Source organism: Ictalurus punctatus, chromosome 4 (assembly GCF_001660625.3).
Source record: "Ictalurus punctatus breed USDA103 chromosome 4, Coco_2.0, whole genome shotgun sequence".
NCBI classification, from domain to species: domain Eukaryota; kingdom Metazoa; phylum Chordata; class Actinopteri; order Siluriformes; family Ictaluridae; genus Ictalurus; species Ictalurus punctatus.
Genome location: NC_071284.1, coordinates 13,093,927 through 13,121,217, shown reverse-complemented (window position 1 = coordinate 13,121,217; position 27,291 = coordinate 13,093,927). Strand labels below are relative to the sequence as shown.

The following is a 27,291-nucleotide window of genomic DNA, read 5'->3' as shown; positions in this document are numbered from 1 at the left end:
TAGCAGAGGAGTTAGGATAAAGGTAGTTGTTAGCGTTCTCTTCTGCAAATAGAAAGTCTTTAAGTCCTTATTCTTGATTAATTTACTGTAATACTCTTGAAATTGTGATTCCATATTACTGATGTTATCTATAGCTTGTGTATTGTTAGATTTAAAAAAAAAAAAAAAAAAAAAGTCAGTAACGTACTACCTTAGCTTATCTTAGGATCTTAGCTGGTTTAAACCAAAAAAATAATTTATTAATTAAATAAATAATAAAGAAACAATCACTTTTTGTTGCAATCGAGCAAAATCTCAGTGTATCTCCTATCTTGGGTGAAGTGTCTTCTGGGAACGAGCAGCACCAAGCCGGAAACTACACCCAGGAAACATGGAGGCTACGGCCAAAGAGCTACTCCCGGTCACCATCGAACATATAGTGAATGACACCCTGATGGTGATGCTGAGATAGGAGCTACAACGGGATTTTGCCCAATTACAACAAAAAGTAAGTGTGTTTCATTATTATTATTATTATTATTATTATTATTATTATTATTATTATTATTGTTATTATTATTATTGTTATTATTATTGTTGTTATTATTATTATTATTTTCCTTTAACAGCGCTAAGGACATAAACTAAGCCAATCTAACTGGCGCTTGTACTTTTGTCTCCTTCATCTCGTAGGATATGATGCATATATACATTGTTGAATTTTATTTAAGATCGCTCTCCCTCTAGAGTGTTTCATTTCAGCAGCAAGAAAACTGTTTTGTTGTCAAAAGTGGAATCTTAGTTGGGCCACCCTTGGTACTATGGCAACGTAAGGTAAAACGGAAGTACGTATACACTGCTTTGCGGAAAGGCGGAAGTTTTCTGACGTCATTCTGAAACGGGCCTGCTATCTAGCGTTAACGCTGTGCGCGTGCCCGTGGTAGAACGTTGCACGTGACTGTTCTCGCGAAAGAGTACATGGGCAAACCCAGAGCATCTTCTCATCATTATGCCTGTTCTACACGCTGAAATAACATAGAGTAAGTGTCTTCAGGCGTATGTGACACGTTAGACCTTAAATATCTCGCATTAGAGAGCCAGTCAGTGCTTATAGCTTGTCTCTGCTTTGTTAGGTTGTTTAAATATCAGTTAGCGTGCTAAATGTCAGTTAGCCTGCAGCTAGCAGGGGGTTTCCTTTGCTTACCGTTGTTAGCACGCTGGTTAGGCTTCAGCTTGAGTTTGTCAGCTGATACAGGTTGGTCTCGTGAGTTTCGCTAACATTCAGAAACACCGAGCTAAAACTGGAAGATGATACTGAGGGTAATTTAAATATATTTATCGGTGTGTTCGTGATGAATTAACAGCTGCTGGTAACTGCACAACTCACACAAGCATTGTACTATCTCACTATATATATATATATATATATATATATATATATATATATATATATATATATATATATATGTGTATATGTATATGTATGTGTATATATATATGTATGTATGTGTATATATATATATATGTATGTATGTGTATATATATATGTATATGTATGTGTATATATATATGTATGTATGTGTATATATATATGTATGTATGTGTGTATATATATATATATATATATGTATGTATGTGTATATATATATGTATGTGTGTATATATATATGTATGTGTGTGTATATATATATGTATGTATGTGTATATATATATGTATGTATGTGTATATATATATGTATGTATGTGTATATATATATATGTATATATATATATATATATATATATATATATGTATATATATATATGTATATATATGTGTGTGTGTGTGTGTGTGTATGTATGTATGTATGTATGTATGAGGGTCCGTGTATCTGTACATAGCTTTGTAATATCTGTATACGCTGTGCCTTATACTACATATAGCTTTTTTTTAACGATGATGTCACACATCACTGATGGCCCCCCCCCCCCCCCCCCCCATGTGCTCTCATTAAACCAGAGCTATTTTATCACAGTAAATGTGTAGTCTTGTGCTTATTGTAGTCTGATGTGCAGGAATGCTATAAATCCACTCCTCCATCATGCTGAGTCGCTTGCAGGAGCTCAAGAAAGAAGAGGAGACTCTTCTGAAGATCAAAGTCATGCTGCAAGATCAGCTTAACAGGCTAAAGGTAAAGTTTAGTCGCATGCATTTACCTCTACATTTTATCTCTCAATGTGACATTGATTTAAAAAAGATTAGTCCATGTTGACAGCATATTCGTTTCTGATTGGCTGGCAAGTGTGCATTCATTCTTTATATTGGGATGTGGTCAGTGTCATCAGTTGTCTAACACTCTCAGGATACTTGATGTAATCATAGCAACAAGTGTGACCAATATAAAATGTAGACATTTTACGTGCATGATTTGGTTCCACTTGTCCCCTTAGAGAAGGGGTGCCAAACTTGTTTGAGGTAAGTACGCTTAATCAAGTCTTAGTCGAATGTCATACGAAATTTCCATTGACTTCCATTCACAAGCATGTGAATACTGGAGACCGGAAATGCGAGCTATATGCGAAGAATTCGTATAATGTGAAGACATGTGACCAATCGAAGATCGACACGTCACAGCGTGACCTCTTCAGTAAATGCACCAATTTTAGCAGTGTCGCACCATCCCATTTTATGCCGTTGCGTACAACGTGGCTTTAAAAAGAACATAAAATCATCAAAAGAGAATTTGCCTGTGTACAGGATAGATCTATTTGAACAGTGGCATGTGAGATCATATCCGGTTGCCACCCATAAACGCAGCGGTCTCCAAAGAAATCTCGTGTGCTGAAAGTCTAGTGTGACCGCCGCTTTAGTCCAGTGGTTTGGTTAATAGACCAAAAACACATCAACTTTAAATGTGTTCATTAATCAGCATTTATTTAAAGATGCATATAATTGCAAAAATAAAAAGTTGCTGAGAAACCTCTAAATGTTCTTGCTAATGAAGAATTACTTATAATTAGCATAATGGGTTCTCTATCAGGGTGCATTTGGCTCACCGGCCTTATGTTTATCACCCCTGTCTTAGAGGGAAGGCTTGCTGCACATCAATAAAAAGTTATTCTGACTGATCATCTTTATTCTATGATGAACCATTTCTGTGAAAAGGAACCAGATCATATTGTATTGTCTTATTTGACTCACCATGCAGTGATGTTACTCACTTATCCAGACCTTTGTGTAAGCAAGGAATTTTATGTAACTGGACATTTTACAATTTTAGTTGTATGTAAATTAAGTTGAATGCACCTACTATATAATATTCTTCTACAGAGCATTCAATGTGTAATTGCTTGTTTTCACTAGTTTGAAGAGGGAGCCCTGAAGTCCATGATCGACGCTCAGTCTGAGGAGAACCCAACCGATCCTGCTCCTCCTGAGGTAAGCAATCATAAAAAAAAAAAAGTAGCTCAGTAGATTAAAATGTTAGTGCTATTTGACTGATTTTGTAGTTTGGAAATGTGGAATGTTTTCTCTTTGAGTGTAGCATCCCCAGCTGTTTACTGAATTAAATACGGCATAAATAACTAGTTCTAATTGAAAACTACTTCTGTATTTGAACTGTTTCCATGCAGGCTGAGGTCAACCCAGACAATGAGAGTGAGATCAATCAGACTAAGCTAATTCTAGGTGCTCCCACTGACTATGAAATGGAGGAAGAGGAAGAGGAGGAAGATGATGATGATGATGATGATGATGAAGAGGATGATCTTGACATGGTGCTTGAGGAGGAAGAAGATGACAACTACTGAGTTCACATTCAGTTAGCACAAATGAACTGTCAATGACTATCAGTTAGGTGTGTAATGAGCAAAATGGCATGCCAAAAGATACGTGTTAATAGGTTGTTTCCATTTCTCTTTTTGTCGAAAGACGATGCTATAATTTATTAACTATAGGTAAACAACAACTTGAGATCAAACCACAAAATGGTGTGTAGCAACTAGCAAGCATAGAAGCTCAGACATCCTTTTGGTACTGTATACGAGGCTAAGCCTACACTGTTGTCACTTTTGTAAATGTAAGCCTGCTAGTTTATTGTATTTCATTCATTCTGTTGGAAAAATGACCTGTAGCCAGTGTTTCAGATGACTGTACATCCAGGTTGAATGTACTTATGTAAATCTATGTTGACTTCATAGTATTTGTATTTAATTTGAGAGTTGTCAGAGATGCTTTTTAAATGTAGTTTGAGAGACAGAGTGAATGCATGTGTGTATGTAATGCATGTGCATGGGTCATTTCTTGATGAGCCAGTACTGTACAGTGATGTCTTTTTGTACTCCATGAAGAATATTGTATATGTTTAGTACAGTGGTTTAAATTACTTAAGCACAATACAGAAGTTGGAATCCCTGCCTGGTTTCTTTTCTTTTTTTTTTCTTGTTTTTATTTTATTTTATTTGCTGGGTTGTTGATTTGAGACAATAACCAATATTGAATGAATAATTGAGTTGATATATGATTGGTGATTGTATCTTGTTTGTGCAAAGGATAAAGGTACCACAATTGTATATTACAGCAAAGATGTGGGCTATTGCGGTTGAATAGTATGGAACAGTAATAAAAATACACAAGAGGCCTAAACATATGCACTTAAGATATGACCTATGACATTTTTCTTCAGTCAGATAGCATGATGTACCTTTCAACCAGACCCTGTTGACCTACCAAAACATAAACAAATAAAATGTATGACATTTGTTAGGTGAATTGCTATGGTATAAGAGGAATAAAACACTTTGGGACATGCTGTTCAGTATACCCTGTTCTGTGTTATTCCTTATTTATAACATGTTAGTATACAAATTGAGTCAGGTACAGGCTCATTTACAGCCATTGTCACAGTAAACACATGTATCAGCCTCACTCACATTACATTTGCTTACACAGTGAAACCCCAGTTTGTAAGAGATCTGCTCAGCCTTGCAAAATGACATCACAGTCCATTGACCTTCAATAGGAAGGTATTTGGGTCTACAATGTGGTCATGAGACCTTCACACTAAAGGATTGGGTTTTGAATGCTTCCCGATTGGTAACCAGGCAGTATGGAGAGCTGGAGCTTGATGTGAATCAAGATATTAGGTATTATTTGTCTTAGATGTTATTGTGATCTCTGGGTTTTGCTGTGGATCCATGCAAATCCTGTAAAAGGTATGCACTGAAACAGTGGATTTATTTCTAATCTGATGTTTGATTATGAAAATGTTTTACAGTAGAGATCTCTATGCCCATTAACAGCTATTAACATGATGCTGCTGTTATTATTTGAACATCATAGTCAAGGAGTTATCTGAGATCTGAACGGTCAGGTCTAATAGTGTCAACAGGTTTTGATAAGCATGGTGCTGATCAGTGGCTGCTGGTTTTAATAGTGATGGAGTATTTACTGGGTGTAATTTTTGAGTGCATTTTCTACATAGGCACTTCTGATTGTGGAGGCAGTAGTGTTTGGTACTACTGAAAAAGACCACAGTGCTGGAGCTGTGTGTAGGAAAATTATGCTGTCACGCTACCATGTGCTTGTGTTGGTGCTGTGTCTGTCTGCGGCTGAGGACTTCGACTGGACAAAGAACGACCACGGCTCCTTCTATTATGGCACTTTTCCAGCTGGTATGAGTTTATCATATTGAATACTTGCCCACAAAATAGTCAAAGGGTGGCTGATGAACCTTGCGATAAGCACACTACTGTCCTTCAAACCAAATAGATGATTGCTAGGCTTAAGAAGTAATATTTTTAGCCATGGCATTATACAATTACTAAACAGATGGGAAATGTCAACTAGTTTTACTTCCTAGCTATACTATACTGAGCACCAAAGTGAATGTCCAAATAAAAACTTGAATTTACACACAAGAAAAAAACCCTGCCTGTCCTTTAAAGCTGCAGGCAAAGTAGGCAGCTAAATTGAAATATTTTCCTTCTTTTTTTGCCACTGTTATTAAAATGATCATGAAAACTATGATCTATTTAATCTGAATGGTATACTTCATACTTTTTTTGTTTCCATCCTGATTTTTAAAATCAAGATTATATGTCTATTTATATGTAGATTTACTGCTCAATCTGTTGAATTATGGTTGTCCTACACTAAACTAATCCTTTTGGCAGGATTTTCGTGGGGTGCCGGCAGTTCAGCCTACCAGACAGAAGGAGCTTGGGACAAGGATGGCAAAGGACTGAGTATTTGGGATGTGTTCTGTCATAATAAGGGAAAAATCTTCTTTAACGGTACAGGAGACTCCTCATGTGAAGGCTACTACAAAGTTAAGGTAATTACAAATTAAATGTTTAATGTATTTTATCACTTCAGTTATTAAATAGATGTTGACAATGAATGTACTTGAAGCACATAGTAGGAAAAAAAGCTTTTGTTGTTCTGTGTATAGGATGATGTATCCCTGATAAAAGAACTCAAACTGAAGCACTATCTTTTCTCCATCTCCTGGCCTCGAGTCATTCCCACCGGGATCAGGTGTAAGAGGATGATGCTTATGAAATATGCTTATGTTGAATGTGGCATAGTCCTGATAATAATGTCTGTATGTTTGCAGCTGAATATGTGAATGAGAAAGGACTCAAGTACTACAATACCCTCATTGACCAACTGCTGGAAAATAAAATCACTCCTATTGTGACCCTGTATCACTGGGACCTTCCACAGGTGTGCATTCACAGTAAATGCTTCATATCAACACATAACATCTTATTGGCTTAATCATATAAGCAAAACATACCTCATTCAACAGCTGTTTGTGTTGTTCCGTTTTAACAGGTTTTGCAGGAGAAATTTGGAGGCTGGCAGAACATCAGCATGGTCAATTACTTTAACGACTTTGCCAGTCTTTGCTTTGAAAGATTCGGAAACCGTGTGAAACACTGGATCACTTTTAATAACCCATGGGTATTGCTTTTTGGTTTTTAATTACCATCTCATGAAAACTACTTGTTGAATTTTGTCATTCTTTGAAATATGATTGTTTGCATGCTAGTCAGTGGCAGTAGAGGGCTATGAAACAGGAGAACATGCTCCAGGCCTGAAGCTCAAAGGCACAGGGGCCTACAAGGCAGCTCACCACATCATCAAGGTTAGAGAACATATACATCACTACTTTAAAGTTATTTGAGTCAATGATAATGGTACATTATTTATTTATTTATTTATTTAAACAGTTTGCATCAGTTAGTAATGGTTTTAAACCACTGTCCCCAGGCACACGCTAAGGTTTGGCATACCTATGACAGTCAATGGCGACACAATCAAAATGGTAATCAAGTTCAAATGAAAGATTTACAAAGCTGTCATAAACTTATTGTAATTCTGTCATGAGAAATTTGAAAGAGATCTGCCTCTTGCTGCAGGTTTGGTGGGGATTTCACTGTCTGGAGACTGGGGAGAGCCAGTGGACATTACCAACCCGAAGGACATAGAGGCAGCTGAGAGATATGTCCAGTTCTACATGGGCTGGTTTGCTACACCCGTCTTCCATGGAGACTACCCTCAGGCCATGAAGGACTTCATAGGTACATTTAATCATCATCTTGCTGTCAGAGCTATAATATAATATAATATAAAATTTATATATATATATATATATATATATATATATATATATATATATATATATATATATATATATATATAGAGAGAGAGAGAGAGAGAGAGAGAGAGAGAGAGAGAGAGAGAGATATTGTAATGTGAATAATTAATGTCTTATAGTTGTAAATCTGGTCATTTTGTAGGACCTCAATGATTTCAATTAGACCATATACCTTTCTAGATAAACACATTAGCTGTATTTAATGTGTGTTCAGGTAGGAAGAGTTCTCAGCAGGGGTTGGGAACATCTCGACTTCCCACCTTCTCCTCTCAGGAGAAGGGTTACATTAAAGGCACGTGTGACTTCCTGGGAGTAGGGCATTTCACCACACGCTATATCACCCAGAAGACAAGCCCTCCAGACCGTGGTGGCTCCTTCTATACAGATCGAGACCTGGCTGAGCTGGTGGATCCACGCTGGCCTGATCCTGGCTCAGAATGGCTCTACTCTGTGCCTTGGGGCTTCCGGCGTCTGCTCAACTTCATAAAGGTACATCATGCAATGGTTTAGAACTGTCCTCTTGCTAATGTTTATCCATCCTATCGAATTCCTTGTTCTATATTTTCCATTTCAGTTTAATTCATCTGTAGATCCCTAAATGTTTACTGTTTTCTTATTCTGACATATTCTTTAAAGACTATATGAAAGGAATACAACAGAAACAGGCTGTGCTGATGTGTCCCTGACCTGAAGTTGATTATTTCCCAGCACATTTCAAAGTGTTTTGCTCTTCTTGTAGCGCAGCAATTTGCTGGCACTGCAAATTTTTATTTTTTGAATGTTGAAGGTTTTATCCATTTTTAGTTATTGAATGATAAATAATGTTTCATCACTTAGAGTTGCAGTCGGAAGTTTACATACACTTATCATGGACATGATTCGGCTTTCAATAAATTCTTTTTCTGGGGCAGAATGATTGTACAACATCTTTAATAAAAAAAAGAAAAACAAGACTTTGGTTCACAGGTTTAATTCATTTGGGGTTTTCTGTATTCAACACAGGACCAAAATTATAAATACAGGGTCAAAATTATACATACAAACACTTAGATTATTTTCATTGGTACTGAAAGTTCCAAAATGTTCTTTAATTTGCCAAGACCAAGGCCTCTTAATTTCCTGTTAGTAATCATGATTGACTACAGCTGGTGGGTTCTCTGTGCCAACATTAAAAGGGTTTGCTTGACAGCACACATTGGATTGACCGACACACATTACTATGGAAAGTCCATGGAGCTCAGTGCAGATCTGAAAAAAAAGGATGGTGGATTTACACGTCAGGAATGTCTCTTGGAGCCATTTCTAAACAATTGCAGATTCCAAGATCATCAGTTCAAACAACTGTACATAAGTACAAGTTATTGGGAAGTGTAGCCACTTTTCCAAGGTATGGAAGAAGACCCAAACTGTCACCCTCAGTTGAGAGGAAATTAGTCTGGATGGCCAGAAAAAACCCCAGGAACCATCAAGGCACAGGCCTACCATGAACTGGATGAACATGAATAAAACACTTTGAAACGTGCTGGGAAATAATCAACTTCAGGTTAGTGACACATCAGCACAATCTGTTTCTGTTGTATTCCTTTCATATAGTCGGTTTAAAGAAAATTCATGTTCATGATAAGTGTATGTAAACTTCCAACCGCAATTGTAAATTATAACAGCTATAAACAGTTTCTCCCTCTCCAGCCTCTCTTTTATCTCTCCTTATGAGTTAAGACAAAAAAAAAGCAGCTTGTCATGTTACAAAGAAATCACAAAAACCTACCTCTTACTGTTACAAAGTGCTGACAATTGGAGACTTCTAAAAATGTCTCTTTTTGGTCATGACTTTTATTTACTTCTGTAGACTCAGTATGGGAACCCTGTAATCTACATCACTGAAAATGGAGTCTCTGAGAAAATGATGTGCACGGACTTGTGTGATGACTGGAGGATCCAGTATTATAGGGATTACATCAATGAAATGCTGAAAGGCAAGTGATTATTGAATCAAAACTATTGAGCTCATTATTGAATCAGAATCTTTTTGGACATTGAAAAATGACACACTGCTCAAATCAAATAATCTCGGTTTCCTGCAGCCATCAGAGATGGAGTGAATGTGAAGGGCTACACTGCGTGGTCTCTGCTGGATAAGTTCGAGTGGGATGATGGCTACTCAGACAGATTTGGACTGTATTATGTAGACTTTAAGAATAAGAACAAAACCCGTTACCCCAAGGCCTCCGTTCACTACTATAAACGCATCATCAGCTCCAACGGATTCCCTAATCTTAGAGAGGTACCAGCTGTTTCTTCTGTGCTCCTTCTATTAATCGACTAATGTTCTACAGCCACTGGCATTAGGATTTTAGAAGGAATTAAATGGATGAGACGTTAACCCTGTAAAGACATTTATTACATGTATAATGAGACACAAGAATGTATACAAAAATCTGTTTCTTCACGTACTAGTCTTTTTTGAGCCTCTAATGCAAAATTTCACACACAAACACACACACACACACACACACACACACACACACACACACACACACACACACACACAAGTATTGATAAAATGTGTGTTTCATATGGCAATTGGCAGGTTGAGAACTGGAAGAGGAAGGCTGCAGAGATGTGTTCATCTAGCAATCGGCTCTTGGCTGCAGGTTAGTACGTCTACAGATCTAGTAAAAGAGAGATGAAGGATTAGTTGGGGCAAAAAAAACAATATCCATTTGTAGAGAGCAGTGAAAAGTATACATCAGAAAAGTGACATAAAACCTCATCTATCTACTTCTGGATCTGTACCACTTCATTTTGCAAAGACCACATAATAACCTCAATCTGTCATCACGTATCTATCATTCAGATATTTATGTCAGATGGGCATTGGCATGCGAGCCAACAAGACAGTCGGATTGACAGAGGCTTTGATGGGACAGAAAGCTTCAGAAGACTTAACTCGCGAACAGCGTTTTATTTTGTTTTCCCCTCCAGCTAAAAGAGAATCCAAAAAAAATAAGGATCATGCAGGGATGCCAAACGATTGACTTGTGCATGATGAATAAATGTGCTCTTTTTGGTTTGGCAATCTTTCTGCATTGTCCTGGAAAGCCTTAAAAAAAAAAAAAAAAAAAAAAAAAAAAAAAAGGGGGGGGGGGGGGGGGGGGACTGTGTGGTCCGCTTCTATGAATATGAGGTTTTAGCCAGCATAGACCCGGGAGGCCAGAATGTCTCAGCTCATGTTCAGGCCAGCATAAAAAAAATAAAAATAAAAATAAAAAACCAACCACATAATAATTACTTATTCAAGCAGGTTCCTAAGTTAGACAACAAAACTGCTGCTCAGGAATGGTACTTGCTGTTGAGAGGTCAATAAATAATCGAACCAAAACTGACAGAATAATTCTGAACACAAGTGATTTATTAAAAAACAAATAAATACAAAAAAAAAAAAAAAAAAAAATGTTTGCTGGCATGCCATTAGTGTGTGATTTATAATAGCTGCTTTTATTTATTTTTATATATATATATATATATATATATATATATATATATATATATATATATATATATATATATATATATATATATATATATCTGCTGGCTTTGTTTGTGAGCAAGACCATATTTGTTTACGTTTAACTGCTTTTGACCAGTATGCACCAAGCTTCAGAAATCCAGTCAGTTGTTCATACTTAAACCCATATCATCCTCATTATAATCAGAACATAAACATGTAAAAGATTCCTCCAGTGACAGGATTACAGATTAATGTCAATATAATAAATGAATAATTGTTGCATCCCTTAAAAGCAGCACCTTATCAGTCATTTCAATGGTATAACAAAAGAACAGCTGTCAAATGCCAGTGTGATGCAAGTAGCAGTTTAGTGGGTCTGTTAGGATTCTTCAGAACTGCAGGTGAAACATCAATTATGTTATGTCAGTGGAATAATGGGCTTAAATTTACAAGATGTACTTCCATACACTGGTGGAGGTGGATCACAACAGCAGAAAACCACATGAGGTTCCATTCCTGTCAGCAAAGAACAAGAATCTGAGGCTAGGTCTCCTGGACTTTGTCCAAGCTTCAACTATCCAGGAGATCAGCAATAATGAAATACTCAAACCAGCTCAAAGCTCTTCATCTCTATCTACATGATTTTGTACATTGCACTGCTTGCACCGACATGATTGGCTGCTTGGATAATTGCATGTATGTGCAGGAGTAGAGGTGTTCTTCATAAAGTGGTCGATGAGTTTATTTTGACAGCTTCCCTAGAGGAGAATGTCACAGAATATAAAACTTAACAAAACGTTTATCCATTTCACTACGTTCAAAACTGAAAACATGGAAATTTTGAAATTGTGCAATGCAGTGGGTCCTCAAACCTGCCGTTTAAAACCTATGCATTAAAAGATTGCTGTCTAGTCATGATAAAAGTATTAGCACATGACTATAGCCATGTATTGATGGACCAATTCATTAAAATCACCACAGGTGTAAGGTTCTAGACAAGACCAAGAAGGTACTTCATGAGTGAGCAGCTATTACACGACTGTTATAACAACAGTGTGTAGAATTAGTTCTGTGCTAACTCTATGCTCTTATGCCATAAAAGGGTTCAAATGCCTCGATTCCAGTCTAAATGCATTTCTCTCTTTTTAAATTAGAGGAACAGAGGAGTACGGCTGCCAATATTCTAAGACTTATTCATGGTAAGCCCACACACCCACACACAGACAGGCTCATCTGCCATGTGTTACAAAAAATACAAGGAAAGCGCTATGAGCTATTCTGAGCAAGTGGTACAAATCTAAATTGCTTTGTTTGCACGACACTATACTAACAAACTTGTGATAACAGAGTTTTATTGTGCCTGTGTTTCAGATCCCTTGACCAGCCACATGGAGATGGTAACAGAGATAGTCGTGCCCACTGTGTGCACCCTCTGCATTCTCATCACTGCGCTTTTTCTTATGTTTCTCCTTCGCAGACGCACCTAGCAAAGAAGCAAGAACTGACCACATACATACTCAAACACTTCAAATATTTCTAACCTATTCTATAAAAAACATATATACAGTGTCTATAAGTATTCTCAAGCTAAATTTTTTTGAAGACCAAATTTTGAGAAATAATACACATCTAAACATACGTGCATGCGTGATGGCATTGTAAAAACCTTCACATGATAAAACAAATTTTTCTAATTTATCAAGTTTTGAATACTAGAACTGAAATATGTGTCTCATTTGCACAGATCTCAGTCACAAGTAAAGTTCTGGCATGTTACCGTTTGTTTCCCTCAGAACTGAACACTGAAAGACGCAAACACTTTGACTGTCTAAAAGTAAATGCTATTTATTGGTTTTATATGCATTTGATTTAATATGCAAAAAGGTAAATATAAAAATAATAAATAGGACCATGAAAATGAGTAATCAATAGGTTTATAGGCAATTTATCCATGTTGCTTTCCCTAGTTTCATTTCCAGAGGTTAATGTCAGTCACGACATTTGACGAACTGGAGCCTCATTGTCGCTTTTGACTTGTCTGATCACGAATGCTCTTAACATCAGTGCTGAAATAGTTGCTGAATAATTGAACAAAAAAGTGGAAAAAATTATGGAATCACTCAATGTTGAGGAAAAAAAATAAATAATGGAATCATCAACAACAATTAAAAAAATCAAATCAGAATTAGTACTCTGTTGCTCCTCCTTGGGTTTTTATGATGGCCTGAATTCTTTTAGGCGTGGACTTCACTAATGAAAAACAATATTCTCAATCAACATGGTTCCAACTTCCTTGAATAGTGGTTGACAGGTTTGCAGGATGGAGTCTTGTCAGTGACCAATTTTTTTTTTTTTTTTTTAAATTTTCACCATAAATTTCCAATCGAATTGATCTGCTTTTCCTGAAGAAAAGCTTTAACACTCTTTGCTCTGTGGCAGGATGCATTATCATCCTGAAAAATGACTTCATCACCACCGAACCTATTTTCTATCGATGGAATGACAAAAGTGTCCAAAAGTTCAGTGTACACCCGTGCATTGACTGTTGAGGTCTCCCCTGGTCCTTTACCTGACATGCGACCTCGTATCATAAATGAGTGGGGAAATTTGTTTTCTTCAGGCAGTCATCTTTATACGTTTCATTAGAACGGCACCAGACAAAAGTTCCAGCTCCTTGGTCAATGCAGATTTGTGATTCATCACTGAATATCACTTTCATCCAATCATCCACACCATGATTGCTTCTCTTTAGCTCACTGTACCTTTATTTTCTTCTGTTTAGGTGTTAGTTCTGATTTTCGTTTGGCTTTTCTATACATGAATCCCATTTCATTTTGTTTTGTTGTGAATTTTCCATTTTCAAGGCATAGGACATTGAGATTTCTATCCTGATGCTTTGCTGTCTCCCTTGGTCTACCCGTACGTTTTCCTTTTATACCCTTCCAATTTTGTTTCATACTTGCACCAACTTTTAGACACAGGTGACTGGGAACAACCAACATCTTTTGTGTTGGATTTCCTTCTTGAAGGAGTTTTATAATCATTTCCATTGTTTCAACTGACAACTCTCTTTTTGGGGCCATGTTTCCTTTCAAAAAGTCCAAGGTTAAGGTCTGTAAACACTCTCTTTTAACTGCAGACTAATTTGCATTTTTAGAGTTGTGCTGGTATTCGTTTTAGAAATGCAAATTACAAGGTGATTCTATACTGTTTTCCCTCTATTTGATTTGGAGAGAAAAAATGCTATTAATTAAACTAATTTAATTTAAATTACTTAAAGTATGTTTCACGAAGCCAGAATGTTCAGCTATTAACAGTGTCATATCTGTGATTTGTTTATTTGCTACAAAGTAAAAAAGCTGCGTGAATATCCTCTAAATGTGGTGATTCCATAATTTTTGCCAGGGTTTGTGTTAGGCTGATGTCTGTTTTGATGTGCCATGTACAGTATCTCACAAAAGTGAGTACACCCCTCATATTTTTGTAAACATTTGATTATATCTTTTCATGTGACAACACTGAAGAAATGACACTTTGCTACAATGTAAAGTAGTGAGTGTACATCTCGTATAACAGTGTAAATTTGCTGTCCCCTCAAAATAACTCAACACACAGCCATTAATGTCTAAACCGCTGGCAACAAAAGTGAGTACACCCCCAAGTGAAAATGTCCAAATTGGGCCCAAAATGTCAATATTTTGTGTGGCCACCATTATTTTCCAGCACTGCCTTAACCTTCTTGGGCATGGAGTTCAGCAGAGCTTCACAGGTTGCCACTGGAGTCCTCTTCCACTCCTCCATGACGACATCACAGAGCTGGTGGATGTTAGAGACCTTGCGCTCCTCCATCTTCCGTTTGAGGATGCCGCACAGATGCTCAATAGGGTTTAGGTCTGGGGACATGCTTGGCCAGTCCATCACCTTCACCCTCAGCTCCTTTAGCAAGGCAGTGGGCATCTTGGAGGTGTGTTTGGGGTCATTATCATGCTGGAATACTGCATACTGATCATGCTCTGCTTCAGTATGTCACAGTAGATGTTGCCATTCATGGTTCCCTCAATGAATAGACGTATGAGTGCTGCCAACATTGTTGCAGAGGTTGAAGGGGTGGGGGGTCAGCCTGTCAGTGCTCAGACCATACGCCGTACACTGCATCAAATTGGTCTGCATGGCTGTCGTCCCAGATGGAAGCGTCTTCTAAAGGTGATGCACAAGAAAGCCCAGAAACAGTTTACTGAAGACAAGCAGACTAAGGACATGGATTACTGGAACCATGTCCTGTGGTCTGACGAGACCAAGATAAACTTATTTGGTTCAGACGGTGTCGAGCGTGTGTGGCGGCAACCAGGTGAGGAGTACAAAGTCAAGTGTGTCTTGCCTACAGTCAAGCATGGTGGTGGGAGTGTCATGGTCTGGGGCTGCATGAGTGCTGCCGGCACTAGGAAGCTACAGTTCATTGAGGGAACCATGAATGCCAACATGTACTATGACATACTGAAGCAGAGCATGATCCCCTCCCTTCGGAGACTGGGCCACAGGGCAGTATTCCAACATGATAACGACCCCAAACACACTTCCAAGATGACTACTGCCTTGCTAAAGAAGCTGAGGGCGAAGGTGATGGATTAAACCCTATTGAGCATCTGTGGGGCATCCTCAAACAGAAGGTGGAAGAGCACAAGGTCTCTAAAATCCACCAGCTCCGTGATGTCGTCATGGAGAAGAGGAAGAGGACTCCAGTGGCAACCTGTGAAGCTCTGGTGAACTCCATGCCCAAGAAGGTTAAGGCAGTGCTGGAAAATAATGGTGGCCACACAAAATATTGACATTTTGGGCCCAATTTGGACATTTTCACTTGGGGGTGTACTCACTTTTGTTGCCAGCGGTTTAGACATTAATGGCTGTGTGTTGAGTTATTTTGAGGGGACAGCAAATTTACACCGTTACACAAGCTGTACACTCACTACTTTACATTGTAGCAAAGTGTCGTTTCTTCAGTGTTGTCACATGAAAAGATATAATCAAATATTTACAAAAATGTGAGGGGTGTACTCACTTTTGTGAGATACTGTAACTAACAATTTGATCAACGCATAATGTTCACTTCATGAGAAAAGCAAACTTAGCTAACAAACTAGAAATAAAAACAGCTTTAACAGCTGACCGTTTTTACAGTCTCATATGATAAAATGGCTCCTTATTTTCCCAATGTGTAATCTCTGCAGAAATTCATAAATTTCATAAATTCCTACTTTTTAGAGAAATATATTTATGTTTCTTACAGTCAAGGTGTCAAAGTATGTTATAAGAAGAAAAAACCCATTTTGATCAAAGCTGGATTTGCCAAAACTCAGCTGCAGCAACATCCAACAGGTTTTCCCAGACCAACACTTGTATTTATTGTGTGTGACGTGATGTCAAATGTTTTTCAAACAGATATAATCGCATACAAGAATGAAAAAATAAAACACTGGATTAAGAACTTAACATTTTAATTTATAACAATTCAAACCCCATTTAGGCCTTTTAGTTGTAAAATAAGTGAGTTGAGACAAAGGAAGACTGTTTAAGGACCCAGGACATCCTGTATATATGCAATAATAGGTTAATAGGTTCCTGCTTTCAGGCTCTATGACTCTGCAGCACTGAGCCCAAGAACTAGTTTATTGAAATGACGTTAACATTCAGTGTGATATGGTGATGAACTTTGGTTTTATAAATCCTTTTTTGACTTTGGCAGACCCTCTGATTTCATACCAAGTTAAAAAATAAGACCAAATGGCACATTCGAAATATATTAAATAACATTTGCAGTGCACAGAACAGAGCTGGTGATTCTGACCTGCTAACTGAAGTTGGCCAGGCTGCAGCACACCATCGTTCTGAAGTATGCAGTCTTCTCACTCTCTCCATTCACTGAGACCTCCAGGGGCACATCTGGAATGTGGAGTGGTTGAAAGTCTTGTTTCTTTTAGCCACCAAAAGGCTACAATCATGTGAAGTATGTTTCATGCAGTTGAAGAATAAACAAGTAATAGATACAGCTTCCTTGGGAATTTACCCGAGTCTGAGCTGAAGTGATCCACTAGAGGTTTATCACTGAGATGCCAGGAAGTCTTCACCTCTCCTGACCCCTTCCCACTAGATACCTCCACTCCCCATGAAGAGGGCTGCTCTCTATGAATGAAACACATGCATGCAGTCTTTGGCAATTGTTTGGGGACCCCTGGTCAAATTACATGTTTTGTTGACTATCTAAATGAAAAACGTTCACAATCCCCAAACTTGAATATCATTGAAAATGTGTGGGCAGATCTCAAACATGTTGTGCATGCAAAACTATCTAAGAATATTTCTGAACTAAAAGCATTCCGCAAGAAAATGTGTAGAAAATTATCCTAAATCAACAATACAAAGCTGACTACAAGAAACATTTGGAGGCTGTGATTTCTACGAAATGGGGTGTTACTAAGTATTGAATGACAGGATGCTCAAACTTTTGAAGATGCCTATGTTTATGTTTAATTGTTGTCCGATGTGTTAAATTTAGCACGTAAACAGTAAGTTTGTTCCCTGCAGAGGTTTTAACCCTTTTAATTTAGGAAATCAACAAAACATGCACGTCATTATATTACATCACATCAGTATCTCATGCACCATGCATACATTTTTTACAGTGCAAACCTGAATCAGAGCAGATTTTACTTACGTCTGATAGAAGTGGCTGATCAGAGCAGGTTTGATTTGCATCTGAAACACATGCTCTTCGTTATAAGGTGCTGTTTTGTAGTACTGCAAACATGACCTAAGATAAAAATTAAAAAAAAACAGTCACAGTGATCAGCCATTAAAATGAATGGAGTGTTTTACGTAAACAGATGGTTAAAAGAACATAGAAGCAAATCGCTGACTGAGTGAAGAAGAAGAGGCGCTCATGAGGCAGGTTGAGAAAGCTGCTGCAGGTGCCCAGGACCTCCAGCAGGTGGTGCAGTTTCCTCAATCTGATCACCTGCTCTTGTATATTCACCTCACTGCTGAGGTAGTAACTCTGAAAATCATCATGCAGAAACACAGCAGTGGCTGTTAATACCTACAGTTGTGTTCATAAATTTACACGACTTGTAGAATCTGAAAATGTTTTTTCATTTTTGTTTTTAAATAAGAGGGATCATTCAAATTGCATTTTGTTTATTATTTAGATCTGCCCTGAATAAGCTTTCACATAACAGATGTTTACATATAGTCCACAGGACAAAATAATAGCTGTATTTACAAAAATGAACCAGTTCAAAAGTTTAAATACGTTTGATTCTTAAAACTGCGTGTCATTACCTGGATGATCAACGACTGTTTTTATGTTTTGTGATAGTTGTTCATGAGTCCCTTGTTTGTCCTGAGCAGTTAAACTGCCGACTGTTCTTCAGAAAAATCTTCCAGGTCCTGTATATTCTGTGCTTTTCCAGCATCTTCTGCATATTTGACCCCTTTCCAACTATATGATGTTATTATCCATCTTTTCACACTGAGGACAACTGAGGGACTAGTACACAACTATTACAAAAGGTAATGAAATAATAACAATTTACACCAATCTTCCTGCTCAAAAGTTTACATCCCCCTAGCACTTAATATATCGTGTTGCTTTCTTGAGCATCAGTGAATGTATGTACCCTTTGTAATAGTTTTGTGTTGTTTGTCCAAAGTGAAAAGATGGACCTCATAATCATATATCCGCTGTTGGAAAGAGGTCAAATATGCAGAAGATGCTGGAGAACCAATGAATTTAAAGGACCTGGAAGATTTTGCAGAAGAACAGTGGGCAGTTTAACTGCTCAGGACAAACAAGGGACCCATGTACAACTATCACAAAACATAAAAACAGTAGCTGATAACCTATGTAACGACACACAGTATTAAGAACCAAGCATATGTAAACTTTTGAACTGGTTCATTTGTGTAAATTCAGTTATAATTGTGTCTTGTGAACTATAAAGTATGCAAACATCTATTATGTTGGAATAGCTTATTCAGGGCAGTACTAAATGATAAACAAAATGAAATTTTAATGATCCCTCTAATTTATTTATTATTTTTAATTATTAACATTTTGCACGGGGTATATAAATTTATGAGCACAACAGTATTCTCCCACGTTACAAACTTATATTTCATGCATTAAAAAAGTGATGTTCTTACCAGGTGGTTGAGAGTCGTCAGCTCATTCCCTGTCAGAAAAAAATACGACTGAGCAGTTTTTCTATGTAATATTATTTACAGCTTAATCATAAAATAGACCTCTATAAATTCTATTAATTACTAACTGTATTAAAAAAAACTTAATTAGAACTTAGAACTTTGTCAGAACGTAAAATTGTTAAATACATTTAGACACTTTAAAGTGTCATCTTAAATTATTTGAAACCATCTACACTACTCATTAAGATCACCATGTACATTAGACTTTACAGCATTTATCGAAATGTCTTTTCAGTAAAAGATATTATTAAATATTACCATCTTATCAAAAATCTCAGCATTTACAAACCTCTGACTGGCAGTGCATGGCAAATAATAAATTGTTTAGTATGTTTACCACTAAAAAATTGACTAGGATCATTCTACATTCACATCCCTTTACCCTTATAAAGAATTCAACTGATATATGAAAATGCATGAAAATGCTAATTGGAACCTTCCTGAATTCCCTACCAAGATTTGGTCATCATGAAACAACCCAAATTAGCTATCTAGCTTAGCATGCTTTTTCAGCTAACAAAAGTTTCCAATCATTATCTAATAACAGCTATATTTTAGCTAATTGTACTGTGATAAGTTAAAGCCACTGAGCCTACTTCGTGAAGCTCATACACGGCTCCCTAACAATTTTATATGGAAGTACTTACAAGGGCTCAGTGAAAAATATTCCATTCAAATCACATTTCAATGGAAAGACTCCAGTCCCCACCTGACCAGTTCTTGTATTCCAAAAACAACTGAGCTACATAATAAAACCTAAAACCTTTATTAAATGACTCGTCTGGGTTTAGAGCAGAAACAGTAATAAAATAATCCTGGCTGATGGACCCCATGCTCTATAAAATACACTCCGTCATAATTTCCTGTTAAAAATCAATAAAAACTTTAAACATGTTGATAGACTAAACAAGATCATTACCAACAAGGTAGTTGATATAGTCTTTCCTCATCTTGTCCAAACCCAGCTCCAGCAGCATAATGGCAGGAGTGAGGCCGGTGAGAGGCACAGTGTCCACCTGCTGCTGGTAGGACTGCACCATCAGCTTACTCAGAGAGCTACTGCTGTCTCTATGGACCTGTGCAGCAAAACATGACACCCTTTATACAGCACTGTATACAACTAATACAACAGACAATTTCATTTTAACAGACAGGTTTATTCTTTAATTCTTAGACAAAATGTAAATTACATACCCAAGGTTTAATCTGCCCAAACCGCACAGCTTTGATGACCAATTTCAAAGAGTCTGTTATGTCCTGATATGAAGTCACACCTATCAGGGAAAGGATTGTATACAGAATCTTTATTACATGATGTTGTGTCATTTATACTCATTCTTAGAATAGATCCCAACCAACACTCACTTCTTCTCATCTTCTCCCAGAGCTGCTCAGTGAAATCCAGGTTTCCTCTCTCCATTAGCATACAGCCTAATCCCACCACAGAGTCATTTTTGCCCGTCTGGTTCTGTTACACAACCAAAAATATCTATGTGTATAATATTTTGCTGTATTATGTATAGATAAGTGAATTCCTATTGTTTGTTTGCTTCACCTCTGATCCTGTTAAATTCTGGCCTGGGACTGTATTTGCAACATTCTTAAGATCTAAGAACAAAGAGGATATGACAAAATGTAACAAAGCATAAGGAATAATGTCATTATTTATTACTACAGTGATGTGAAGCCTTACCTTCAATAAGTGCTCGGGTTAGATCCACAGCAGACTGTGTCTCCAGCGGCTCCAACCACTCTACCTCCTCCATCCTCAAGCCTTCAGCCAGAGTCTGGAGAGAAAAAATGCGTTCATACACAAAACTTCATAAATATGGTTTATTTCCACTCTGTAGAGCAGGTCATTATAGATTACTGAAGTATTAGGGACTAAGTAATGGAATGTTAAACATCATCTTTTCTGAATAGGTTTTATTTTTTTGAGATGTCAGCTTCTGAATGTGAGACAAAACTAATTAAACCTTGCATTTATACAACACCACAGCTTTTTATGGCCTTGCATTTTTAATGTTTACAGTCCTGTTAAGAAACACATACCAGAAGGAATTCCAGCTCTCTGTAGGTCTGATACATAGGGCTCCTAATGTCTCCAGCTGTCACCTTGATATGCTGCATATAGCAGAAAATATACAAGTTAAATATGCATTTTTCCTTCAGAAGCTGTATCAGCAAAAACAGTATTGACTGTGATGAAAAATTGTGAGTAGGATGCATAATGAGGCTGGGAAAAAAAAATAAAAAAAATCACACAACTGAGCATTTTTGTATGTAATATTGTTTTAGAGCTTAATCATAAAATAGACCTGTAACAGCTATCATCATAATATTTAATAATGATGATGATCTCATACAGAATAATAGTAATAGTAAATATGGTAAGTACTCTGGAAGGTGTAATTGTAGATTATTTAAAGCACTGTCCTTCAAAAGTGTAATGACCTGCTCACAGAAGAGTTTTCTTCATGTTTATTATTTTACAATAATAACAAGGGCAGTAACACCACGAAATAACACATGGAAGTATGCACTGGCCAAGGAAAGTGTGAAAAATATAAGAACCAGTTTATATTCTAAATTCTTTACAGTATTACTGATAAAAGTTTTTACACTCTTGGCACCGACTCGACCAGCTTCATGAAGACACTTCACCCAGGAGGCTTTTCTTAAAGTTTCCAAATATGAAAACTACTTGTTTGAGGAAACTATTTAAAGTTCGAAATGTTTGATTTAGTAAAACTAACTTCTGATTCAGAAATAAAGTGATACATGGGCATTAAATTCACTATTTGCATTCATCTTAGAAACACATTTCAACCCTAAGTCTTTATTAAAATGTCTTTAAGACAGTGAAAAATATATACAGTATCTCACAAAAGTGAGTACACCCCTCACATTTTTGTAAATATTTGATTATATCTTTTCACGTGACAACACTGAAGAAATGACACTTTGCTACAATGTAAAGTAGTGAGTGTACAACTTGTGTAACAGTGTACATTTTGCTGTGTCCTCAGGATAACTCAACACACAGCCATTAATGTCTGTAACCCAAGGTAACAGAAGTGAATACACCCCTAAGTGAAAATGTCCAAATTGGGCCCAATTAGCCATTTTCCCTCCCCGGTGTCATGTGACCTGTTAGTGTTACAAGGTCTCAGGTGTGAATGGGGAGCAGGTGTGTTAAATTTGGTGTCATCGCTCTCACACTCCCTCATACTGGTCGCTGGAAGTTCAACATGGCACCTCATGGCAAAGAACTCTCTGAGGATATGAAAAAAAAAAAAAAAAAAAAAAGAATTGTTGCTCTACATAAAGATGGCCTAGGCTATGAGAAGATTGTCAAGACCCTGACGCTGAGCTGCAGCACGGTGGCCAAGACCATACAGTGGTTTAACAGGACAGGTTCCACTCAGAACAGGCCTCGCCATGGTCGAACAAAGAAGTTGAGTGCACATGCTCAGAATCATATCCAGAGGTTGTCTTTGGGAAATAGACGTATGAGTGCTGCCAGCATTGCTGCAGAGGTTGAAGGGGTGGGGGGTCAGCCTGTCAGTGCTCAGACCATACGCCGCACACTGCATCAAATCGGTCTGCATGGCTGTCGTCCCAGAAGGAAGATGATGCACAAGAAACCCCGCAGTTTGCTGAAGACAAGCAGACTAAGGACATGGATTACTGGAACCATGTCCTGTGGTCTGATGAGACCAAGATAAACTTATTTGGTTCAGACGGTGTCAAGCGTGTGTGGCGGCAACCAGGTGAGGAGTACAAAGTCAAGTGTGTCTTGCCTACAGTGAAGCACGGTGGTGGGAGTGTCATGGTCTGGGGCTGCATGAGTGCTGCCGGCACTGGGGAGCTACAGTTCATTGAGAGAACCATGAATGCCAACATGTACTGTGACCTACAGAAGCAGAGCATGATCCCCTCCCTTCGGAGACTGGGCCACAGGGCAGTATTCCAGCATGATAACGACCCCAAACACACTTCCAAGACGACCACTGCCTTGCTAAAGAAGCTGAGGTTGAAGGTGATGGACTAGCCAAGCATGTCTCCAGACCTAAACCCTATTGATCGTCTGTGGGGCATCCTCAAACGGAAGATGGAGGAGCACAAGGTCTCTAACATCCACCAGCTCTGTGATGTCGTCATGGAGGAGTGGAAGAGGACTCCAGTGGCAACCTGTGAAGCTCTGGTGAACTCCATGCCCAAGAGGGTTAAGGCAGTGCTGGAAAATAATGGTGGCCACACAAAATATTGACACTTTGGGCCCAATTTGGACATTACTCACTTTTGTTGCCAGCGGTTTAGACATTAATGGCTGTGTGTTGAGTTATTTTGAGGGGACAGCAAATTTACACTGTTATACGAGCTGTACACGCACTACTTTACATTGTAGCAAAGTGTCATTTCTTCAGTGTTGTCACATGAAAAGATATAATCAAATATTTACAAAAATGTGAGGGGTGTACTCACTTTTGTGAGATACTGTACATGGCACATCAAAACAGACATCAGCCTAACACAAACCCTGGCAAAAAATTATGAAATCACCACACTTAGAGGATATTCACGTGGCTTTTTTTACTTTGTAGCAAATAAACAAATCACAGATATGACACTGTTAATAGCCGAACATTCTGGCTTCGTGAAACATACTTTAAGTAATTTAAATTAAATTAGTTTAATTAATAGCATTTTTTTTCTCCAAATCAAATAGAGGGAAAACAGTATAGAATCACCTTGTAATTTGCATTTCTAAAACGAATACCAGCACAAGTCTAAAAATGAAAATTAGTCTGCAGTTAAAAGAGAGTGTTTACAGACCTTAACCTTGGACTTTTTGAAAGGAAACATGGCCCCAACAAGAGAGTTGTCAATTTACAAAAATGTGAGGGGTGTACTCACTTTTGTGAGATACTGTATTCACTCAGTGTGTCCAAACTTTTGACTGGTAGTGTCTGTCGAATAGTAAAATGTTTCAGGTGTTTATAAATCCCATCAAACTACTAAAAATGGATTATGAGAATCTCTTTATTCTTTTAAAGAATACAAGAATCTATGAAAATGCATGTAAATGCTAATTGAAATTTTTATGTTCAATTTTATGCTAATCGGATATTCCTGCCATCCTGTCACATGGTACTGGATTACTAATTTAATTTCAATTACACGCAAAATTGACTGAAAACTGTGTGAAAACCAGTCATTTCATAACGGCATCAATTAAAGGAATATTAAGTATGAAAAAATTAATAAGATACATCCATAAATTGAGACAACTAAGACCAGTCATTCAATTAAGAAGAAATGCAGCTGTATAAAAGGAGGATCAGATGGTATATAAGTCAGTACTCTTTGCCACAGTATCTTATTTTAGTGCGGTGCAGCACTTTATTAGAGCCAGTACTAAGTGAGCGATAAGTAACTGATCTGGTATCTTGTCTCGAGCTGCAATGAGCAGTATACTCCTCAGATAGATAGATATCATTTTTTTCCTCCATTTTCATGTCAAAGCATTTTCTGTTCACCTCAAATAATTCACACCTAATCAACCATTTCTGTAATTTGCCTCCAGATTTTGCAAAAAAAAAAAAAAAACAAGCTTTGCCTTTTATGGAGTTTTGTGTTCGTCACCAATTGTAAACCAGCCGTGTTTTGTACGCGCCTGATATTTTACAGGTGATTGCCATTCATCAACATTCGTACACGCATATGAAGAAAATCAATGTTTATGAACCTATTGTAAATCCAGCGGAAATGTTTCGTTTGGTTTACGCAAACATTTTCACAGAGTTTTACTAAAAGATTGCTAAATGAGGCCCAATGACCAACAAACACTAAGTGGTAGGATTACCAGCGTAACCGTAGATGACAGGGGCGGCATCTCCAACATCTTCTCTACATTGTTCCATCTAAAGTTAGCTGTTATGCTGCTCTCAGAATCAATAACCAAACTCTCTTCCATCACCGAGCAAAAAAGATTGTATTTGGCCCAGCCTTTTGTCAGCACCTACAGTTAAACAACAATAAAACAAAGGACAAACATGGGGCAAGGAGGTGTGACTAAATTTTAGCCAAGCAAGAAAAAAAACGCATATTACCACTGAGGAATGGTGTCGGTTCTGGTGTTCTTGTTTCAGCTGAGCCATTGTAATAAATGAGGCCTCGTCCAATGATGACCCTGAATAAAATACAGATTTAAAAATGTGAGCGTATTAATTTGGTGGCTTGTAAACAGCCTTTTCAAACTGATATTACTGCATTATTCTTCCCTGTTTTCAGTCTGAATGTAATGGTTAGGTTTCAGGGTCCAACACTACCTTTACAGCTGATTGTGTACAGTTTAATCGCTGTGGCCTTGTTGCCAGTGTAGACTGTCTCTGCACCCAGCCAGGACGTGTTAGCAGGGTCCTGCATGTCACAACGGACCCAGAGAGGATGCAGAACCTGAGCGTCCACCTGGGACATGTTCGGATTCTGAGACATGGCATACCAGGACAATATCTCCCTGTGCAACAAGACGACAGTTTAAAGCTTGCGGCTACACTTAAAGCATACCGCTTTAAATTAAATAAATTAAATCAAAGCTACCAAAATTAAAAGACAACGCTAACAGCTTCACTCACCTTGCTCTACTGACGCTGAGTGGAAGTGGACCAATGTTGAGCTCTTGTGGTTTAACAGGTGTTTCTTCACTGAGGCTGATTTCATCTGTGCTCTCTGTATTCTCAGACTCATAAACTGGTGGAGGCTAAAGTTAAAATATATATATTTTTAAAGTATCAAGTTTACACTGGACAGCCTCAGCTGGGTACTGCAGACCTGCTGATGCTGCTATAAGACTATAACGCTCATAATGAACATCCTTTCAACACACATATCACTAACTGATTCTAGTGTACGACACTGAAAGAGTAAGGATTTATAATCCCATTATCCAGAGCCACGGTCGTGTCCGTTTCCTTTACAGGTTTCTCCTTCGTGTCATTTTCCTTCCCATCGCAGCCTCTGGTTAGTTCTTTAGAGATCTAACGCTATACAAAGCTGGTTTGGGACAATTCCTACTGTTAAAAATGTTACACACAAAGAAAAATAACTGAACTGAACTGAAATGGAAATGAAACGACAGGCTGACGTACCATTTTCTCACAGATGAAGGCAGGTTGGTTTCCTTCAATCATGCTGAGAAGAGGTTCATCGTTACATTTTGATATTTTCATATACTCCTGTAACACCAGGTAAACAGTGCAGCAGTTGATCAGTATGATAATATGGATTATTACTTAGTATTTTACAACATATCTCTTATTCTGTTGTACCTGATAAACCCAGGAATCTTTGTTGTCATCTTGACACAACCTGACACAGAAACATACATATGTAATAATGCTTAGGTTACACCAAAAGTACAGAATATATCTATTTGAATGACGTAACTGATTACTTAAAGCTGTAATCTCTGGTGTCAGTACTAAGACTAACACTAAACTTAACACGTTTTCTTTTCTCAATTTAAACCAAATAATCTATAATGCTCCTTTCCGACTCAATCCTGTAAAAACAACATAAGGATTTAATAACAACGACTTACTTCAAAAACTGAACGAATCTATTAGCTTCCGAAACAATCTTCGCTCTCATGATGTGTCTGTAAAGTGACTGATAAAAAAAAGTTCAAGCAAAAAAAAAAATCTCAAAATATTTTTACCTCTTCCCGCCGTATTACGTCACAAAGGTCATAAGTCACTAGTTGATACACGCCTACACAAATAATTACATTTTTCATCAAAGTATTGTATTTTTAATTCATAATACTGTAATATAAACATGTACTTTATTTGAATTATATATATATATATATATATATATATATATATATATATTTTT

At 37.5% G+C, this 27,291-nt stretch overlaps 3 protein-coding genes across 5 annotated transcripts; 2 read left to right on the top strand and 1 right to left on the bottom strand.

Moving 5' to 3' along the window:
- Positions 1 to 861: 861 nt before the first annotated feature.
- snapc5 (small nuclear RNA activating complex, polypeptide 5) lies at positions 862 to 4,778 on the top strand. 2 transcript variants are annotated; one of them, XM_017466200.3, is made up of 4 exons: positions 862 to 1,019; positions 2,035 to 2,150; positions 3,323 to 3,397; positions 3,592 to 4,778. In XM_017466200.3, the coding sequence occupies exons 2-4, from the start codon at positions 2,061 to 2,063 to the stop codon at positions 3,766 to 3,768; spliced, it is 342 nt and encodes a 113-aa protein (XP_017321689.1). In that variant the 5' UTR covers positions 862 to 1,019; positions 2,035 to 2,060; the 3' UTR covers positions 3,769 to 4,778. The 2 variants fall into 2 exon arrangements, with proteins under 2 accessions (XP_017321689.1, XP_017321690.1); XM_017466201.3 differs by having other exon boundaries at positions 871 to 1,019; positions 2,023 to 2,150.
- A 709-nt stretch (positions 4,779 to 5,487) lies between these two features.
- On the top strand, positions 5,488 to 12,626 carry lctlb (lactase-like b). Its single transcript, XM_053677975.1, has 13 exons — positions 5,488 to 5,631; positions 6,133 to 6,293; positions 6,411 to 6,498; positions 6,576 to 6,685; positions 6,797 to 6,925; positions 7,014 to 7,109; positions 7,235 to 7,289; positions 7,384 to 7,545; positions 7,837 to 8,111; positions 9,472 to 9,598; positions 9,707 to 9,906; positions 10,213 to 10,276; positions 12,505 to 12,626. The coding sequence occupies exons 1-13, from the start codon at positions 5,520 to 5,522 to the stop codon at positions 12,618 to 12,620; spliced, it is 1,695 nt and encodes a 564-aa protein (XP_053533950.1). The 5' UTR covers positions 5,488 to 5,519; the 3' UTR covers positions 12,621 to 12,626.
- zwilch (zwilch kinetochore protein) lies at positions 10,002 to 27,130 on the bottom strand. Of its 2 annotated transcripts, XM_017466198.3 has the most exons (19): positions 26,996 to 27,130; positions 26,724 to 26,763; positions 26,544 to 26,630; positions 26,031 to 26,155; positions 25,725 to 25,912; positions 25,506 to 25,585; positions 25,259 to 25,414; positions 21,442 to 21,513; positions 21,083 to 21,176; positions 20,945 to 20,997; positions 20,755 to 20,857; positions 20,584 to 20,663; positions 20,309 to 20,465; positions 19,330 to 19,358; positions 18,045 to 18,181; positions 17,843 to 17,938; positions 17,195 to 17,310; positions 16,976 to 17,070; positions 10,002 to 10,294 (listed from the first exon to the last, which is right to left on the bottom strand). In XM_017466198.3, the coding sequence occupies exons 1-18, from the start codon at positions 27,043 to 27,045 to the stop codon at positions 16,979 to 16,981; spliced, it is 1,755 nt and encodes a 584-aa protein (XP_017321687.3). In that variant the 5' UTR covers positions 27,046 to 27,130; the 3' UTR covers positions 10,002 to 10,294; positions 16,976 to 16,978. The 2 variants fall into 2 exon arrangements, with proteins under 2 accessions (XP_017321687.3, XP_047008905.2); XM_047152949.2 differs by lacking the exon at positions 25,259 to 25,414 and having other exon boundaries at positions 26,996 to 27,114.
- Between the last annotated feature and the right edge of the window lie 161 nt (positions 27,131 to 27,291).

Bases quoted from the DNA above. Each gene is read 5' to 3' on its own strand.
- snapc5 (XM_017466200.3), top strand. From the start codon at position 2,061: ATGCTGAGTCGCTTGCAGGAGCTCAAGAAAGAAGAGGAGACTCTTCTG. The intron at 2,151-3,322 runs GTAAAGTTTAGT...TGTTTTCACTAG, and splicing joins ATCAGCTTAACAGGCTAAAG to TTTGAAGAGGGAGCCCTGAA. The intron at 3,398-3,591 runs GTAAGCAATCAT...GTTTCCATGCAG, and splicing joins CCGATCCTGCTCCTCCTGAG to GCTGAGGTCAACCCAGACAA.
- lctlb (XM_053677975.1), top strand. From the start codon at position 5,520: ATGCTGTCACGCTACCATGTGCTTGTGTTGGTGCTGTGTCTGTCTGCG. The intron at 6,686-6,796 runs GTGTGCATTCAC...CCGTTTTAACAG, and splicing joins ATCACTGGGACCTTCCACAG to GTTTTGCAGGAGAAATTTGG. The intron at 7,110-7,234 runs GTTAGAGAACAT...CACTGTCCCCAG, and splicing joins CAGCTCACCACATCATCAAG to GCACACGCTAAGGTTTGGCA.
- zwilch (XM_017466198.3), bottom strand. From the start codon at position 27,045: ATGAGAGCGAAGATTGTTTCGGAAGCTAATAGATTCGTTCAGTTTTTG. The intron at 26,631-26,723 runs GTACAACAGAAT...CTGGTGTTACAG, and splicing joins AAGATTCCTGGGTTTATCAG to GAGTATATGAAAATATCAAA. The intron at 25,415-25,505 runs GTAATATGCGTT...GTTTAACTGTAG, and splicing joins ACCGACACCATTCCTCAGTG to GTGCTGACAAAAGGCTGGGC.